At 34.2% G+C, this 21770-nt stretch overlaps 1 protein-coding gene across 4 annotated transcripts in view; it reads right to left on the reverse strand.

Annotated features, from left to right (window-relative positions):
• Positions 1-21770, reverse strand: part of Sfxn1-3 (Sideroflexin-1-3) — a 260013-nt gene that overhangs the window by 180054 nt on the left and 58189 nt on the right. For all 4 annotated transcript variants that reach the window (XM_090392487.1, XM_090392486.1, XM_090392488.1 and 1 more), the window contains exon 4: positions 15796-15894. In XM_090392487.1, coding sequence (XP_090248613.1) covers positions 15796-15894 — 99 coding nt within the window. The remainder of the gene's footprint in view (positions 1-15795; positions 15895-21770) is intronic.

The following is a 21770-nucleotide window of genomic DNA, read 5'->3' on the forward strand; positions in this document are numbered from 1 at the left end:
CTTAAATATCAATCTCATTTACAAAGTTCATCGTAAAGTTAGAAAAGTATTAAGACAACCTAAGAATGATTCAGAAACCATCATCCCCACATCTCCAACAGAAATAACCGACATTATTTCCCATCTGAAGAACAAAAAGGCTCCTGGCCCTGACGGCATCAACAATAGAATAATAAAGCTACTCCCACCCATAATTCATCTAGTTAATATTACCAATTCCATTTTAAGATTCCAGTACTTTCCCACAGATTGGAAAATCGCTGACATTATACCTCTGAAAAAGCCTGGTAATAATTCACAACTTCCCCAAAGCTACAGGCCCATCAGTCTTCTTTCCTGCCTCAGGAAAGTAACAGAAAAGGTCATCCTATCAAGACTACAATCAGCAGTGGACAAACAGAAAATAATCCTAAATGAGCAATTTGGGTTTTGCAAAGTTCACAACACAGTACAACAAATTCACCGACTAACAGAACATATCACCCATGGTTTAAACTGGCACCTTCACACTACTGCTATATTTCTAGATGTTGCCAAGGCCTTTGATAAGGTCTGACATCAAGGCCTTATCTTCAAACTAATTGAAAAAAATATCCCAATTAACTAGTGAAACTCATATACTCATACATTAGTGAATGATACATGCAAGTAAAACTCAACGGAATTGTGTCATCAAGGCGCAAAATTCTGGCTGGAGTACCTCAGGGTTCTCTTCTGGCCCCAATATTTTTCACAACTTATGTAGCAGATATTCCTCTCAATTCAAGAACAACCACTACGGCCCTTTATGATGATGACACCGCTATTCTAGCAAGGTCGCTCAGCCCTCGCCTAGCAATCACCAGACTCCAAGGAAGTATCAATGAGCTAGCAAACTGGTTCACCAACTGGAGGGTTCAAGTGAACCTTCTCAAAAGCTCAACCATGCTGTTTTCTAGGAGAAAGGTCTGCATTAAAGAAGACATCCTGCTCTCTGGTCATAAGATCCCATGGCAATCAGAGACCAAATATCTTGGGGTATTAATGGATAAGAAACTCCTTTTTAACAAGCACATCAATCTCATTGGCTCCAAATCTTCCAAAGTAATAGCACAGCTCTACCCATTGATCAACCGCAAGAAGAAATTGAACTTACATAATAAATTGCTACTTTACCGGATGGTAATACGTCCAGTTATTACCTACGTCTCACCAGCATGGAGTCACATTTCAAGATCAAACATTTCAAAATTGCAGAGAATCCAAAATAAATGTCTTAAGATGATCCTGGATGCACCATGGTTCATTAGAAATTCACAGATTCACCAAGAAACTGGCACTCCATACATCCCCCCCCCCTTCTTCATGATCTTGCAGAAAAATTCTTCGTGAAGTCAAGTTCACATTCAAACCCACTGATTGTATTGATCAGGTTCGTCTAAAAACTAGAAGTTAAAAACTTATCTGTGACACTTCACTAATCACATCTCCTTTCTGCATTGTCTCATTAAATGTACGAGGATTCCAAAGGCAAGTTAAACAAGATGCTATATGGAAACTTATGCTATGCCATAATATCAGGTTTTTGTTTCTCCACAAAACATACTTCTTAGATATAAACATATAAAAACTTGAACAGATAGATATGCACTTCTTTCTTGTTGGAGCGTTTGAAGATTTAAAAGGGCTGGAGTAGGAGTTATTATTCTTACCCCCCCCCCCTCTCCTGGGGTCTCATTCTGTACATATCCAAAGGGATGCAGAAGGGAGAATCTTGACAATAGACTGGAAATACTATGGAACAGTTACATAAAAATTCTTCAAAGAACTGCAGTGTATTTATATTGTGCCTGCTAAATCATATCAGCTGGAGACTGGAATTATATTGAATATCGTATTTTGTCTAATGTAGGATTTTATCTCACTCGTTCACCCCAGGAGTGGACAAGTGAGATATGCACAGTTACAAATATGTCTTGACAATGCACATGAATCAATGTAGTGATACCAACTAGTCTTGATCGAATTTATATCTCTTCTTCCCTTATAAATAGGATAATTCAGATAAAACATCTTGACATCAACATGTCAGATCATAATTCAGTTGTACTTAAATTCTGCTGTATGGAACAAGTAGAGATCAGTTCTGGACCATGGAGACTTCCACCAAATTTTCTGTTAACCTTTTCATCCAAATTCCAGATCCTCTGTTCAAACTGGGATAATGGGATATGGAACTGGGATATGTGGTTAAAATTCAAACAAGCAGTAAAACAGAGTATGATTAAATGGGGAAAGGAATAGACTTTCCTCAAAAGAAAAAAAAAAAGTTGAAAGACCAATATAAAGAGAGAAGGTGGTTTGTAGCAAACCAACAATGGTATAGAATGTAGCAATATCATACATAGAGAATTCAACATAGAGATAGAAATGGAAAGGCAGAAACATATAGAAGAGAAAAATTTTAATAAGAATACAGCAGCACTTAGCAACTAGCTTAGTATCACTTAGCAGCATTTAGCTTGACTCCTGTCAAAAACACTATAAAAATCTTATAATTAAGATGAAAAGCCAAAAGGCTATATTTTCTGGCGAAGTTAATTAAATTGAGGGGATAAAAATCCCTTATTATTTTACAGCCAGTATGCGAAACTCTAAGATCGAAAACTGCGATCTACGAGTTCATCAGAAATTCACAGATTCACCAAGAAACTGGCACTTAATACATCCCCCCCCCTTCTTCATGATCTTGCAGAAAAATTCTTCGTGAAGTCAAGTTCACATTCAAACCCACTGATTGTACAAGCTGTCAATTTTTGGCATGAAACTCGTAGATCGTAGTTTTCGATCTTAGAGTTTCGCATACTGGCTGTAAAATAATAAGGGATTTTTATCCCCTTAATTTAACTATAAAAATCTGTTTGAAGACAATAGTACTGTAAGAAATTATAACTCCTGGAACATTAATAGCTTTCTTCTTCATACCCATGATGGGCTTATCAGACCATTACAACATCTGAAGTACCTATAAAGAATGCCAGACTATCAAAGAAGAAAATTCCCAGGACTTGATGGTCTAGGGATAGAACTTTGCCACAAAGCCTGGTGTTTTATTCTTTTCTCTCATCAGGACAGTGAATTTGTAGGACATCATACATTCCAAAACCTAATAAAGATCATACTTGAATCAGCAGTTGGAGACTTATCAATAGCAGGCTCAAAGTAGGAATGAGATATATAATATATATAATTAAAAGCACACAAGCGTATGGAGTTCCAAGTTGAAAACTAGAATTTAATCTGTTTTGTTATATGATCTACTCTGCTTAGTTAATATAAAAAAAAAAAAGTAGCCAATGGCAGTGCCATCAGTAGACCTTACTCAAGAATTTGATAATATTCAACATCCCCTTTCTGTTCCACATCCTCTATCCAACAAACTGGTGTGGGTAAAAAGTTGCTATCCATTATAAAAGGAGTCTAGGCCAATTCAACTATCCACCTCCTAGTTAATGGGTTCCTATTAGACCCAGTCAAAATTCAAAAAGAAGTCAAGCAAGGTTGCCCTCTTAATCCATTATTCTTTGTACTGGTTCTTGAATCTTTTTTGCAGGAGGTCAACAGTACACGTGCTGTGCAATAACAGTTCCTTCAACTATGAAGGAAAATAAGATACTAGCATATACCAATGATGTGGTAGGCGCTTTGAAGGATAATGATTCCATATATATCTTTTTTGGTATTTTGGAAAAATTCAGCAAGATCAGTGGATTAACTGCTAATGCAGACAAGACAAAATTAAAAGTTTTTGGAAAGTGGTGGGATCTTGGAGGCATTCCTTTTGGACTAACCCCCCCCCCTCGCTATACTTGTAATCCTCTTCTTCACTTACCCAATATTACCAGTTCAAGAACTTACATACAATATTACAGAAGCTGAAGAAAAGCAATTATAAGCCTGTGCAATTTTTTTTTTGGTACAGCTGATACCAAGAAGTTAAATAGAAAGTTATTCAATTATCAAAGAAGCATGGAGACTTTGGGCTTCCAGTCTTAAAATTTGGCTATTTAAGCAATACAGCTTCAAAAATCCTTAGTAAATACAAAAAATTTACTGTATACATAAATGTTGCACACCAATCACACACACATGCAGACCTTCTCTGGTACTACCTGGGTTTTCAACATCCCCTGTTTGGAGTAAATGATTATAAAGGTCCAAAAGCTGAGATTGTTCCTAAATACTACAATGTTTCTGTGCTTAACTCTAAGATTACTACAACATTCTGGCATCGAAAAATCACAGTTGGGTACTAACAACAACACTTTGTTTCATAACTTACTGTTAAGGTTCCAAGAATACCTTAACAGGAGGGATCTTGCTAGGAGAATTGCATATGGTCATCATACAGTCAATACCATCAAATAGAAGAAATCCAATCTGTGACATCTGTTACCGATTAGAAACAGTAGAACATGCATTCTACAGCTGCCCTCTTGCCCTGTGTATTTGGAACAGATAAAGTAATGTGTTGGGCATTCCATTACTTACAACAGAACAGGTTCTTTTTTTTTTTTTTTTTTTTTTTTTTTTTTTTTACAGTACCAATCACCTGTCAGCAATGGGAAGAGAATTTTGATTTTTATAATCAACAAATTAAAATACCATTTATGGAAGGTTAGGAAGAAACATAAATTTGAAAATCAGCACTATGACACACAAATGCTTTATATTATTGTATTGTGGAAGTTTTATTGTTCAGTCAGACAATTTTTGTATTTAGAAAGAAGCATTCTAAGAGATATCAAATTTTTGGCTAGGTGGTGTAGACCAAAGCTTCTTAAACTGTGGGTCGCGACCCCATACGGGGTCACATAACTGAATGTGAGAGTCTGAAAAATTTGGCAACAGAAAAAGTTTCTGAATGCACAACTACCAAAAATTAAATCAAAATCAAACAAATACTAATGAATCTGAGGTGTTTCTGACAGCGTTCACCTGTGTTGCCTTGCGTGACTTCACTGCAGCCTTGGTTCTGAACACACAACATGTGCACTTTGCACTGCGCATATGCCATCACGCAACACCAACAAACGCTGCCACAAATACCTCGGCTCCGATTTAAGACTATTGTATGTTATGAATTGCAGTGTTTTTACTGTATACAAAGTTTTCTGCTCTTACAGAAACATAATAGTTTAATTATAGAAAATAAAGACTTTTAATATTTTCCTACCACCATTCATACCATCATAACTGAAAAAAATATGTTTCGGTTATGGATAAGTGGCTAAATTTAGACAGAAGAAGTAAAAATACTGATGACAATGCAGCAGAGTCTTTGCCCAGGTTGTAGTACACCTAAATTGACAAGGAAAAGAAAATATGTTGAATCATTTTTGCAATATGGATTTACTTCTAATAATCATGATGGTATGGAAAAACCTCTTTGCTCAATTTGTAATGAAGTTTTGGCTGCAGAGAGCATGAAACTATCCAAAACTAAAACAGCATTTTAATACCAAGCATGTAGAGTATTACAATAACAAAAATATTTTAAACTACATTTAAAATCTTCAAATAAAGAAAAACAATGTTTTGAGAAATTTGTTACTGTCAACAAAAAGCATTTACTTGCATCTTACGAAAATTCTTATTTAATTGCAAAAACTAAAACGCTCTATGCGATAGGAGAAGATTTCGTGTTACCTGCTGCTATTAAAATGCCAGAATTCATTGGAAAAAAGTATGAGGATGAAATTCGTAAAATTCCTTTATTGAATGACACTGTTTCCAAAAGAATTTCTGAAATTAGTAATGACCAATTCCAGCAGCTTATTACCAGGCTTAAGGGCAGCCCAAAAGTTTGCAATTCAGTTAGGTGAAACAACTGATATTTCTAGCATGGCACAGTTGTTACTTTATGTAAGATATGTTTATGAAGGAAATATACATGAGGAATTATTGTTTTGTCACCCTTTGGAAGGGCACACAAGAGGGGAAGATATATATCTTAAAGTTGATGAATTTTTCACAAATGAAGGTTTACAGTGGAAAAATTGCATTGGAGTCTGTACAGATAGTGCTAGAGCAATGATGGGCAAGAATGTTGGATTTGTAGCAAAAGTTAAAGCTGGTGGCACTGAATATATCACTTTTACTCACTGCACGATGTATTTGGAGGCATGATATTTTTTTTGGCACTCATAGCCAAAAAAATATCACCAGAGTTAGATGTTGTGCTTCGCTATACTATCAAAATCATTAACTTCATTAAAAGCCATGCCCTTAACACTCGTTTGTTTTCAAACCTTTGCAAAGACATGAACACCGATTACAAAAGCTTATTACTACATGAAGAGGTAAGGTGGCTCTCATGAAGGCAAAGTTTAAACATATTGAAATTAAAAGATGAAGTTGTTATATTTTTGACTGGGCAGAAACCAGATTTTGTTAATTTTTTTCATAATGACTTATGGCTTTCAAAACTATGTTATTTGTTGGATATTTTCGAAAAACTCAATGATTTAAGCATGTCACTTCAAGGAAAAAATTGTAACATGTTTATGTTAAAAGATAAAATTGAAAGTTTTACTAAAAAAAAGTTAAAATATGGAAGAATAGGATGGAAAATGGTTCTTTAGAAATGCTAAATTCAATTATAAAATCATCTGTAGAACAGCTACAGATGATTTTATAATTGAAAATAATCTTCCCAAAGATTTAATTGTAAGAGTTATAATTGATCATCTGAAGTGCTTGGAGACACAGTTTCAGAAATACTTCCCTTCAAATTTTGATTCTAAAAAACTAGGTTGGGTTCATAAACCATACTCAATTGAAATCAAAAAAGTCAGTCATCCACTAAAAGTTCAAGAAGAATTTGCCGAGTTATCAAACAACATAGGTTTAAAATTTGAGTTTCCTAAAAAATCATTAAATGATTTTTAGCTTGGGATTAGGACAGAATTTCCAACAACTTCTGAAATGGCCCTAAACATACTTCTGCCATTTTGTACTATGTATTTATGCAAAGTGGCACTGTCAGTATTGACGATCAATCAATGAAAAACATTCATCTCATTAGTATACAAATTTGCTTTCATCTTTAATAAATGGAAAAATTATATGTATACCAAAGATTTGTTTCAAAATAAATTTCTTTATGATTTATTATCAGTAAATGCTTGATTTGTATGCTTATTTTATATACCTATCAGTGGCGCACTCAGGATTTAATCTTTGGGGAGGTGCTGAATTGAGTAGACGATTTGAGAATACACACTATGCATTGTATATGACCTGTGGCTGAGCATTTGCAATGATTGCCAATACATGATACCCATGATCTCCTCTGGCTTGTCTCGGGCAAACGAAGTAACGCTTGGTCCGCCCGAGCACTACTTCATTTGACTTATGTTCACAGCAGCCGTGATTCCCGAGAGCTATAGGGTATTATCACCTTATGTGACCGCTAATTCATAAGTAGTATAGAAATAGAAGACACGATATAATATAAATTAAAAAAATGAATTTTAATTAGGAAAAGATTTTTGGAAAATTTTCTAGTGTTTTTTTCCCTTTGGGAGGATGCCAAGGTTCCTTGACCCCTCACCCTATGGGTGTGCCACTGATACCTTTATACTTGAGGTCGCATAAAAATTTCTCGCACGTAGAGGTTGCAAGTGGAAAAAGTGGAAAAACCACCCACATTATGCAATATTCACCAGGGAGAGATAAAATTCTATGTTTACTGTGAGAGGTTTTTTAAATGGTTCTGTCCTCTTAATTTAATGAAGTGTTATCAGTGGTTGACTTCAGCTGGAGCCCAGTCCGGGAACTTCTTTATGCACTGGGCCCGGATCCAGAACATTTTTCTGTTTTGTGACCTTTCTCCCTTTATGGTAATTATGCCTACATTATTGTGTTATTATTCAACAACTGTTGACAGTTTTGAATGTGTATATAAAGTCAACATCAACAGTCACCTGATTACGAATGTGTGATGAAAGGGACAGGGAGGTTTGGAGCTTCCTGTAATGTGTTATCTTGCAGTGATTGACAAGCAAACATTATTGCAGCATAGTGTAGTGGAATTTTTACAGACTTAGTGATATTTTGTCTTTTCTGGTTGGCAACACTGTCAGCAACCAACAATAGAACAGCAGATTAGCAGTTGTTTATCAGAGCTTGTGATAGTTAGAAGCCCAAAGAAAATCATATAATATTTTTATGTTTATGTAGGCCTACTATTTCAACTACAGATAAGTTGGTACCTTCTTTAAACAGAAAAATAGCTCAGATGACAGTGATAATACAAAATGAGTTTGTAATGACAGTTTGTGTGTAGTTTCTGAATTTTATGCACAGTGGAGATAAGCATGTGTCAGACACCATGAAGAAACTTCTGAAGTGTGTTGAAACAATACCGGCCTGGTTGGCTGAGTGGTTAGCGTATCCGCTCTCCAGCCAAAAGGTTGCAGGTTCGAATCCCACTGTGGGCATGGATGTTTGTGATTGTCTGTGAAAATAATAGTGGTGGTGGTCGGCAGTAGATGGCACTGGTGTAGATGATGAAGGTAGCTGAGGTTGGTGCATTGGTGGAGACAGGGAGTTGTAGAGTAGGTGCCCTCCCTCGATGAGTCCTTGTACTCCCTGGAGGTGTTATGTAATAATAATAATAATACTAGTGAGCAATGTAGAGTGCAAGCGAGGGTTCAGCATTATGAACAATATTGTGACACCAACAAAAAAATTGTGCTCATGGTTGAAAATGTCTCATCTTTGCTGACAGTAAATAGTTGTGGTCCACCATTCTCAGTGGGATCATCTTCCATATGTTAAATGTTGGTTGTCCCAAGGAAGAAACAGTGCCCCTTGCTTATTGTAAAAAGAGACTCAATGCAGAGACAGACAAATCGAAGGAAGCCTTGTGGAAACTATTGTATACTTGGATAAAGGATAAAACCTATACTATAAATTAAAGATGCCAAGAATATATATTCGTGGCATCTTTAATTTATAGTATAACCAAGTGAAAAAATTGCAACTGTTAACTAAGGGTAAGATATTTTTGGGCCCTAATATTTTTGTGCACTTTCCTGTACATTTCGTTAGTTATATTTCAAATTCAATTTACTGATATGAGTAAACGCATATGTTTGTCTAACTTTATCTTTAAAAATTACAGTATTATTTTACATTTTACATATTCATTCATTCAAACATCAATAAGACAATAATTGTTCAATGTTAACCACCTCGGTATCAGTAATCTTTGCAATTTAGTTTCAATTGGTCTTTTGGTTGTTCATTTGCATGAGACTGGTGAAAAAGGAAAACTGGTAGCTTTTGGTTACATGGTGATATAAAAGAGCTGAGGTCTTTTTCTCTCTCTCTCATACTATCTGTCTTTTCTTTCTCCTAATACTATCAGGCTCTCTTGCACCACTATACTAACTACTCTAGGCCTAATGAATATCCCCCTTCCCCTTTACTTTTTCACCTCAATGAAAGTCAAAACTAGTCTGGGTAGTGGCTCTTCCCATAATGCATAGCATTATATATGTCTGTAAGGATATGTGCCTTGCATTATGGGATATTAAGACAACTAATGTGAAGTCATTAGTCTCTACATATAAGTAGTCCAGTCGTGCAAACTTTTTTTTTGTTTTTGCTTATACTTAGATAAAGGATGAAACTTATACTATAAATTAAAGATGCCAAGAATAGATTTTCATGGCATCTTTACTTTATAGTATAACCAAGTGAAAAAACTTTCCACATCTAGGAAGCACATGTAGGTCAGTGCATTCAATCAAGGACATGCCTTGCCAAACAATCACACTACCTCCACAATACTTGTCACTTTCACAAATATTAGAGGAATGATAATGTGTCCCTGGTTCTTTCCAGATCAGAAGCACGCCTATTATTGCTTTGTAGAGCAAATCAAGACTCATCTATAAACAATGCTGCTCCCCAGTTTCTGTGAAGCCTGGCCCATTTCAAACATTCATTCCTGTGGCATGGCGATAGAGGAATGCAGACTACCAGTTGCCTAGCACACAGACCACCTTTGTGAAGCCTTCTGTTCCAAGCGGAAGCAAATACCAATGTTCCTGTTGATGATGAGAAATCAGATCATAGTCGTTCTGATTTTTCATCAGATCAACTAGCATTGCTGTTTCAGCAAGAAGATCACTGGAGATATTGGTCACCCACTACAGTTATAGTCTGTGGCTTTCCTTCACTTTATCTCCTAGATGTTGTTTCTGACTATTGAAAATGGTTCTACAATCTGTGAACCATAGAATGACTCACGTGCAACCATCTGGGTACTTCTACCTAACTTTGGCAAGCCTCTAGTCTTACAATGGCTCACAATGCGAATTCATTGGTTAAATGACGTCTTGCAGCCATATTCAAGAATTCTGCTATCACAAAATGTCTTGTTTTTGCTCCAGACATGGAATGGAAAACCATTCCAAAAAAAAGCCTAGTTTTATGTCATGGCTCATTTGCATATACTGCTGACAACACCACGCATTTGTATATGATAACCAGACTCAGAGTCACTTTTTACATAATGTACCTGACTTTCATGTCCTCCCCCTGAGTTACCGTAATATGTTCCTTAATTTTATAGAAACCAGTGTATTTATTACAAGATCATCATTCTGCATATTGCTATATTTCCAAAAATTCTCCACAGTCCAAAATAAAAAAATTAAATTATTATTGTCATCATCGAATTTTGATATGTACCTTCAAGGGGAGTAACAAGATGTTATGACAGGTACTACACGATTAAGTTTACATTATTACTAATTGCCAGGCTACAATATTCTTCCAGATCAGTCTTTCACTTGTTAGCACTCCATTATATTTCTGTTCTAGGATAACCAACTGCATCAATTTATCTATATCTGAATCTTCTGCTAGGTCTTTCTCCAGCTATTTTGATATTAAACACTTGTTTTTTGTTAACCTTTTCTTTTCCATTAACTTAAGTGACCAAACATCTTAGAGTAGTTCTGCTGATACATTTTTGAATGTTAACAATGTGAAATTCTTTCCTAATATCTTCATTTTTAATATGATACTGCCAGTGATGCCATCTGTGTACTCCTCTAATTTTTCTCAAAATTCTCATATATGTAGTATTTAGTCTTTGAACAAATGTTTTATTTCTAATCCAAATCTCATATCCAGTAGTTAAAACTGGTTTGAGCAGTCTTGTATACTGCTAGTTAGTGTTTTGATAATCTTTGCTATTCCATATAAATTTATGCAACTGGCTCTTCACTATACCAGCTTTGCTTATTCTGCTATCTAATTCTTCTTGTATATAATGTAAATATGGGACAATACACACACTAAGCTATAAGCCAGCAGTCAGAACTAAAGGAGGTAAAGAAAGATGAAGTTGCTTAAAGGTCAAAGCTAAATAATTAGGAGAAGACCAACATATAATCTTTTAAGGTGGTATACCAAGATGAAATGTCATATGTCATACCAGCTGGGTTGTCACTCAGTTAAACAAGGCCCTGCTATTTTCCTTAGGGAACCAGGGCATACAATGAAAAGTCAGCTAATGGAACATTGACATAACTAGTATAACTGAAACAAAAATGACAAAAAAAAAAAAAAAGATTCTTCTAAATAAAAAACACAGGGTGTTACATTTGGACAATAATGATCAGGGAAAATAAAGAGTACCCTATAGTATTGAACTCTAAACACAATGATAATCTTCTTAAATAGCGATATCAAGTAGAGCAATGTGGATAAAGATCAAAATGAGGAATTGGCCCTGCATGTGGTTCTACTGAAGAAGAAGTGGAGAATTGTTTCAAGTCATTAGAGAAGGCAGCTGATATAAAAAAAGTGAACGTTGATCCTGGTTGTAGATCTAAAAAAGAATAGGAAATGAATACCAGACATACAGAAAAGTTTTCGGAAAATTTGGAGAAAAAGAGAAGTAAAAATAATGGTAAATACCATTTTTATTAGCCCTGCCGGATTTCCATTCAGAACAAGGTTTATTCATTACTAACATCATGTTCCAACAAAAGTCAGTGAGGTTTTTCTACTTGTGGAAAGTAGAAAAACCTCACTGACTATGTTGATAGTGATATCTTCTTGCTAGTTCAAAACAAGAGTATACAGGGATTTGAAATAAATGAGAGCCATTTAGTTTTCAGCAGGATGAAACTGAATATCATATTGAAAAGAAGTGCAAGAAAGTAATTTTAAAAATACAGTAGATTCTAGTTAATTGGTCTACTGGAAGCCATTTTATTTGGGAGAACAAAAACAAAATGAAATACAACAAGAATTCTTGTCATTTATTTGGGACATAATGCCATTTAATTAGGCCAAGTAGTAACCTCTACCACATGGAGTGTAAGTTTTGATGACAAATTTAGTGCTGATGAAAGAAGTATATTTTTTGTGCTACATTGGGTGATTTCCTCTGTTATAAAACACTACACTGTTGGATCAATGACAGCAATAGATCATGTAACAATGTTATGCTGATATGCAAATATATATCGAGAATTACTAAACAAAAGCCGTTAGTTGAAAAAAAAAGCCAGGCCTTGATGCTTTAAAGGGACTGGAATGGAGAGTTTACCAGTTCAGTACCATGCGAACAAAAATGCGTGGCTGACATCTGAATTTAAGAATTGACTAATGAATTCTGACATATAATTATAATGGAAATTTATTTTACTGGTTCTTGACAACTGCTTAGGAGGTCAACAATAAAGGTTAATCTTTTACAGCTAATGCAGTTTATGGTCGATATTTGGCAAGGAATAATCAACAATACCATTCAAAATTGTTTTGCTTACTGGGAGTTCAAGTATTCAATCATGGGTATGGCAGATACAGCAGACAGTGAAAATGACATCTCATTAGATGTGAACCACATCAGAAACTATTAAGAGTTTGTATTCATTGATGACAGTCTTCAACACTAAAATAAAAATTAAGATTTTGAGGAGGAAATTGTAAAAAAACATCAGAGAACATGAGAATAACAAGAGAGTGATAACGATGATACACAATAAATGAAAAATTTGTCTAAATTTGTATTTTAAAAGGTGTATTTAAAAACCTTTTAAAATACAAAATACACCTTTAAAACTCTTGATGTGAAACTTTCAACTTTGCTTAATTGGGGCAGCCACTTCACTGGGCCAAATCATATTATTCCCTATGTGTCCCAATTAATTAGAATCCACTATAATCCAATTTGAGCAGCTTTCAGACATGAACTGTACACTAAAATAAACCGACCCTCAGACAGCAGTAGGTCCTGAAGAAAATATTGGTTGATTCAACCAAAGAAGCATGTAGTGAAATTGTCTGGCAAAGGAAGAAAAATCAGATCATAGACTGAAGAAGAAATTATGAAAAAGAAGAAAATGTATCAAACTTCCCAGCAAGTAAGTTTCCAATTACTCTGAGAGAATACAGAGAAAATGTTAGAAAACAAAGCAATGTGTTTGAAAGTACCAAAACAAAACTCCTTGGAAGACTTTGGTAAAAATATGGCAGATAAATATCAGAAAGTCAAAATGTTCTGGAGACTATTGAAAATACTTAGAGTATTGTAAAAAGGAATCAAAAATGATAAAGGTGACATGAAACTGAAGATAAAATATTTTAGATTCTTAAATGAAATAAATGGTGATATAACAGCAGTAGAAAATATTCAAGAGGAATACAATCATGGAATTCATTTGCTTTAAACCCTGCTGCTTCTCGTGTGGGAGTAAAAAGTACATATCAATATTAGAGCTAGAAAAAGTCAACATAAACCTCAAAAGTGGAATACAAATACTAAAGGCAGGAAAAACCCACTGAATGTAGAAATACAGCTGGAATATATGATATTCGATCAAAGTGCTCAAATATGAAAGTTTTTACTTGTTGCACAGCATTATCCAGAAGTCATGGTCAGGAGTAGAACTCTATGTACCCCATCTTTTCTTATGGAAGAGTAAACTGAGAGGACTTTTCTTATTGAGTGTTTTAGGTAAGATTTATGTAAACATACTTGACAAGATACTAAATAGTTGCTGATTTCTCAACATAAATATTTGAAAAATCATGAGAACACAGCTTGGATCTGTATTTAAGTTTTTGGATCTGGAAAAGGCATGCAACAAAGTAAGAAGAGAAAAGCTTTTCCAAATGCTACAGTTATATGGTATAAATGGGAAATTATAACAAGCAATGCATAGTCTGTATTTAAGTTGTAAGTTAAGAGTCAGAATGGAAGGTGGTACAGGAAAATGGTTTGATATTAAATCAGGTGTGACATTATCTCCACTCTTATTCATCATTTGTATGGATCACATTATGAAGCAAGTGATATTAAGGCTGATATCAAAATTCGAGATATTTATCTCAGCTCTTTTACTTTATGAAGATGATGTTTTACTCTTAAATATATTTGGCACAAGCCAGAAGAATAACTAAATTGAATAACTGCTGTAATAAATTTGGTACAAGAGACTATAAAAACATGCAGGAACATTGAAAATGTTAACTGCATCCTGAATAGGAAAAAGCCTATAAAACAAATAAAACATTTCAGCTATTTAGTGAACTTTTTTGTGAAGATCATAAATTAAATATGGAAACAGAATTAGTGAAGCTGGTACAGCAGGGGGAGTCATTGAATAACTGACTATTCAAAATAATGTGCTGGTTTGAACTAATTATGGAGTTTAATGGAATGAATACAGCACATCTAAATAATTAAACAACAGATTTAATTACTCCTATATTTCATCTCAGTCACTCAGACTGAGTCTCAATGACAGAAATGAAATACGATAGTGATTATGTGCTGTATTCATTCCATTAACCCCCATAATGAGTCGTGAATAAATTTATATGGAATTAGAGAGCAATTGGTCAAGACCCTAAATGAGCTGTACACAAGTCAGTATTCAAACCATTTTAACTTCTTGTTCCACGATTCATGTTAGAAATAAAACATCTGATCAAAGAAAGGAAATTTTAGAAAAATTAGGACAGTGAATAGATGGCATCAATGGTTGAGTCATGTAGCATTCAGCAATATGTGGGTAGAGCTAATCTAAGGTGGTATGGTCACCTGACCAGCATGATAGAGGAAAGATCAGCAAAACAAGTGTTGATTGTGAGGATAGCAGGAAAAGATACAGAGGAAGACCAGGATCTACATGGGATGATACTGTAAGAAGTGCCTTAGAAGACTTAAAAATTAGAGTATATTAGTATAGTATTATAGTGTATAAGTATATTTGACATCTGGAACTGAATTAAAATTGCACAAATACATTCATGTTAAATATATAAAGCTATATATATGAAATATGAAACTAAATATATAATTTAAATATATAAAACTAACTTAATACATAAAAACAATTGACTCTACTCCACCAGACTAGCAATTAATAACAAAGTACAATATAACTCTATGTATTGAATTTTGCAACTGGAAAATTCAATACATAGAGTTGGTTCTTATAGGTTCATTAGAATTTAAGCAGAGGTATATTTAATGTTCAAAAATCAGTATATCCTAAAAAAGCAGAATGGAGAAAACATCACAACAGTTGGCAGGTATGTTATTTTATTCAATTATCCAAGATGAAAATATTTATTTAATTCAAAATGGACATAAGTAAGTTGTAATAGAGCTAAATAGTAAAATGTGGGGGGGGGAATATTAAAGGGAAATGGGGAACTTTTAATTTTGATCTGGAGTTTTCACATCAGTAATAATAATGTCAAAAAAAAACTTACGAAACAGGAATTGGTGAATCTCCACTACGATTGGTATAATTGACAACAGCATTAAAAGACTGGTTAATCCATTGCCAAAACACTACTTGTGGAGTAGTTCTTCAAAAAAATTAAAACAAATTAAAAAAAAAAAGACACATTAAATACATAATTAATAAATAACATAAAGTAGATTTATCCTATCTATATGTTTTAATTAACATAAAATTGTCACTCTGGTATCAAAGGCATTTTCAGTATGACTTTCAAATTAAACAACAAGAACAGAAACTTGTTTAAAATGTCATTAGTCATCTAAACATTTGCACCAGAACAGTAATCAACAGGCAAACTTTTGACACCTTTAAAACACCAAGGATTTTTACTTTTCCCAGTCACTAGGAGCTCTGTTTCTCACCTTTCATATTAGCACAACAAAGAACTGTTTCTCAGTCTTTTGAAGATTTAAATCCTTTAGTATCTTCATTTGTAAACAAATAAGTATGCACAGGCATTGCACGAAAATAGTACTGTTTCATCTACATTGTAAATATCCTCGGGAGAATATTCATCAATAATTTTTGGCCACTTGATCTTAATCCATGCATCAGTTGATAAAAAAATCAGCACTTTTTTCTTCACCATGAATACTTGTACACAATATTCTGTTGCTTTTTCCACCTGTTAAACCATCCATCATTTGCAGTGAAATTATCTTTACCATTGTTTTTGCAAGTTCTGCTTTTTGATGCATCAAAGGCCCATTAATCGAAGCATTCTTTTCATGAACATTACTAATCCAAATTTTTAATGCTGATTCAACATGGATAGCCTTACCAGATCATGCTCTCTTCCGATCCTGTTCTTATTAGTAAGAGCTGAAGTTTCAATGTTTGATCTGTTTTTTAAGATCTTACACAAGAGTGGTTATGAAATTTTTAAAGTTCAGCTGCACTATGCTGACTCATTTTAGGCAACTTATCATAGCACTCCAAAATTCTTTGCTTTTCTTGAAAAGATAGATCTCTACTTTTTTACTTGCTTCTACCATAATGCTAAGGGCTGTTTTAATGAGCACTTAAAGTAAGATTCACTTACTGAAAGAGAGCATGAAAATAAACTCGAAAAATTACAATTAGACTGTATTTATACTCCCCCCTTGCATTTGCCTGTAAGATTTAAGATTACCCACTTGCATTTGCCTGGAAGATATAAGATTTACGGAAGAATAAGATTAAAGGAAGATTAAAAAAAAGCCAGATTTTGACAAATGTTCTTTGTCAAATTTTCTCCTGATTAACCCTTATTTCTTAGAATTCTGAGACGCAAAAGGCTAAACATTCGAGGATTTTTGATAACATAAATCGGAACTTTGATTATAATATGGATTATTTTTAATTCATTTTAAATGGTGTGTTCTGGGACTGACTGATTTTGATAACAATAGCCAATATTATATGCGATCACAGTAAGCAGATTCTGCTGTGTGTGTGTGTGTGTGTGTGTGTGTGTGTGTGTGTGTGTGTGTGTGTGTGTGTGTGTGTGTGTGTGTGTGTGTGTGTGTGTATTTTATTATTATTATTTTTTTTTTTGGTGGTCTACTTAGCGAGATTCTATTCAGATTGCACAAATCCATTCATTTCTGTTATTATCTATTGTTTGTATGGTTTATTCTTGTAGTTCTGGTAAAACTGTCATGTTTCATTTCTTTTTGAAAACCAATGAAGAATAATATCATTCCTGATGTTATTCATTTTTTCCCCCATTCTCTATGTTTTACTTGCATACATTAGAACATCTTTAAAACATTGAATATCATTTTGTATGTCAATATACAACAGTGGTCTGAAAAGTTCTCAGCCTAACAATGAAAAAAGCGAATTTATTTTTCAACATAATCTCCCTTAAGACTAATACATTTATTCCAGCGATGCTCCAGTGCCATTATCTTGTCCCTATAGTGGTTCTCAGTAAGATCTGCAAAATACCCATCTACAGCTGCAATCGCCTCTTGATTTGAAGAAAAATGCTGACCACCAACGAAGACTTTTAGTTTTGGGAAGAGATAGACGTCAGAGGGAGCCAAATCTGGGGAATAGGGTGGATGTTCCAACAATTCATAGTGCAAATCCCTTAATTTTCCCATTGCCAAAATGCTTTTGTGGGCAGGTGCATTGTCCTGATGAAAAATGATTTTTTCTTCTGCAAACCGGATCTTTTCTCATGAATTTTTTCATCTAGTCTGGTTAAAAGATCGGAATAATATTCCCCGGTTATTGTTTTACCCTTTTCAAGATAATTAATAAACAAAATGCCTTTAGCATTCCGCAACACTGATGCCATGATCTTTCCTGCTGATGGAACTGACTTTGTTTTCTTTGGTGCTGAACAACTGACTTCTGTCAACTGTTTTGACTCTTGTTTGTATTCTGATGTGTATTGGTGAATCCAAGTCTCATCCATAATAATAAATCAATGACGAAATAAGTTTTATTCTTGTTAAAATGCTCCAAGCACTGTTCAGAGATTTTCATACGAGTGTGTTTTTGATCTGCTGTGGGGCAGTGTAGCACCCATCTTGTGCAAAGCTTTTTCATTTGCAATTCTTCATGCAAAATATATCCTACACGTTGTTTTGAAATGCCTACAAAGTGCGTGAAATTGCTGAGCAATTTCACACACTTTGACTCGCTGGGTAATCCAATAGCATATTATGCACTTGATCAATGATTTCTGGTGTTGTTCCACTTTTTGGATGTCCTTCACATGGATCATCTTCAAGGCTGGTACAGCCATGTTTAAACTCGGCAGCCCATTTCTTAATTGTCAAAAACGAAGGAGAAGAGTGCCCATAAACTTTTATGAACTTTGAATGAATTTCTTTTGGCATTAAACCTTCTATTACAAAAAATTTTATAACCGCACGATACACAATTTTATCTATTTCAAGGGATACTGACATTTGTATCAAACAAACTACTTGATAGAATGACTTGCAATAATCTCACATGGATGCTTATGACAGATGTGCCAACTTAGAAAAAAAAAAAATCGTGCCGATAATGTTGCCATCTATGGTCAAGGCTAAGAACTTTTCAGATTACACTTGTATTAACTTCAGCTTAAAAGTAGCATTAGTAATGCATTAATTTATTCAATTAATTCATTTTATATTTTGGATCACTTTCGTCAGTGAAACTTATATTACAGCTGAGAGAATTAAAATCATTAACTTGTTCTGTCGGATAAATATTTAAAACTTAACTTTGTTTCTTATTTCTTTCCTTTCTTTAAACTTTAAATGCCATAAGTTTTGTTTTATCAGATATTCTCATACCACATTTGGTAACAGTCTTCTCAATATTGTCAGGTATGAATATTCTAATTATAGTTATATCTTCTGTATTATCTGTTAATATTTAAGTTGATTTAAGTTAGAATCAGTAAGTTGATTCTAACTGAATCCTCTCCTCCTGTGGTATTTATTCTTTGCCATTTTTTTTAAATATTTCATTGTTATATAGAGGTATAAAAGTCTTACAGTGGCTGCACTGCAAGGTTCAGAAGGCCTGAACAGAGGGACAAATTCCCAATGATTGGAGTAGAGCTGTCATAGTACCCATATATAAAAAGGGAAATAAAACTGAATGTGAGAATTACAGGGGTATTTCCTTACTGAGTGTTCCTGGTAAGATTTATGCAAGTATACTTGAGAAACGGTTGAGAAGAATTGTGGAAGAAAAGCTTTCTGAAGATCAAGCTGGATTCAGGCCAAATAGAGGCTGTCAGGATCAGATCTTCACTTTACGACAAATAGTTGAGAAATCATGGAAATATAACAAAGATCTGTAATTAAGTTTTGTCGATCTGGAAAAGGCATATGACAAGGTGCCAAGAGAGAAGCTATTCAATACACTACAGTTATATGGTGTCAATGGGGCATTATATCAAGCAATACTTAGTCTTTATTTGAGTTGTAAGTCAGTAGTTAGAATTCAAGGAAGTACAGGAAGATGGTTTAATGTTAAATCTGGTGTGAGACAAGGATGTACATTATCCCCTCTGTTATTCATTATCTATATGGATCACATTATGAAGGAAAGTGTTATTAAACATGATATCAAAATTGGAGATGTTAATGTAAGCTCTTTGCTTTATGCAGACGATGCTATACTTCTAAATAAATCTGCTACAAGTCTGCAAGATTCACTAACTAAATTGAATAACTGTTGTAATAGATATGACATGAAGGTCAGTAATAAAAAGACAGAGAGAATGAAAATAGGCAGAATCTCTGAAAATGTCAACTGCGTTGTGAATGGAAACCTGTGGAACAAGTAAAACATTTCAGCTACTTGGCCACAATTTTTAGTGAAGATGATAAATTAAATATGGAAATAGACAACAGAATCAACAAAGCTGGTATAGTAGAAAGTGAATTGAATAAATTTATATGGAATAAGAGAGAAATTAGTCAGAACACTAAATTAGCTGTATACAAGACAGTGTTCAAACTAGTTTTAACTTATGGATCTGAGAGCTGGGTCAGAAGTAAAACACTTGACCAAAAACTAGAGACAGCAGATATGAGAGTCCTGAGAAAGATTAGAGGCGTGAACAAATGGCATCAATGGCAATATCATATTAAAAACAAAGATATTAGGAAATAACTTGACATTGTCAGCATCGAGGAATGCGTTAGCAGAGCTAATCTCAGGTGGTATGGTCACTTAAACAGAATGGGCGAGGAAAGATTAGCAAAACAAGTGTTCTCTGCGAGGTTGGCAGGAAAATGACCAAGAGGAAGACCAAGATATAGGTGGATTGATACAATACAAAGTGCCTTAGATAATAGCAATATAAGATCTGATAATGTTATAGTCTTGACAAGTAACAGAATGATTTGGAGGAAAATTGTAGATAGTAAGTTAGTAATGATGTAAATTTTTCATGTAGTACTATCATATCCTATACACCCCTTGAGGGTACATGGCAGGAATTTGATGATGATGATTATCTCATTACAAAGAAATCCTTGAATGTTGCAAAAAAAGTCTTAGAAGTGTGTCCAGAGATTGTGAATTATTGGATCTTGCATCATGGCAATGTACTTTCTCATCTGCACTGCCAATTCATGAATATTTAGCCATAAAAACGCATTCCTGTGTTGGAACAACTGCTGTACTCACTTGACTTGTCTCTATGTAAATTTTTTTCTTTTCCCCCAAGCTCAAGAACAAGATGAAACATAGCCATTTTCGGACTATAGGAAAACAATCAAAGAGACCTGACAGGGGCTTCCAATCCTGTTATACCACATGAAAAGAACATCGGAACTGGTGCATTTTCATGTGGTATTCAATTAATGACCATGATGTATCAGATCATTAATTGAATACATGATTTTATATGAATTTTGTCTCATTACTTTTCTATGATCTCATATGTAGGGTTCAATGGATCTGCTTAGTGCTGATTTGTTTAGCATTCTAAATTCTACGACTATATTCTGAACATTAACTCCAAGGTTGTGTGTATGTCTATCTCTCTCTCTCTCTCTCTATATATATATATAAAGAGAGAGAGAGAGAGAGATGGGGGGGAAAATCCTCAAGCAACCAATAATTGCTCAGTGATCAGCAAGAGAGAGAGAGAGAGGGGAAAACTAGACATGTTGTAATAGATTTAACGGTATTGATACGAACACAGATGGATAAGAAAATAACTATTTATTAACTTGAAAGCTAATATTTCGCTGGTATTATATCCAGCATCTTCAGAGCACACACCACAAAGTTTGTTACAAATGCAAGACCACTGTTACACCAGACATGAGTCTGGTGTAACAGTGGGGCTAGTATAAGTAATTGCAGCATGCAACACAAGACTCAAGTCCAAGTTGGGTGCCATCCTAGGTTAAAAAAAAAAAGTTCAAAGTTTTGAAATAGTAGTCCAAATAATAATCTTAGAAAGTTTGAAAAAAAAATAAAATAAAA

The sequence above is a fragment of the Typopeltis vanoorti genome, chromosome 5, assembly GCF_054136105.1.
Source record: "Typopeltis vanoorti isolate ZY-2024b chromosome 5, IOZ_Tvanoo_1.0, whole genome shotgun sequence".
Taxonomy (NCBI): Eukaryota; Metazoa; Arthropoda; class Arachnida; order Uropygi; family Thelyphonidae; genus Typopeltis; species Typopeltis vanoorti.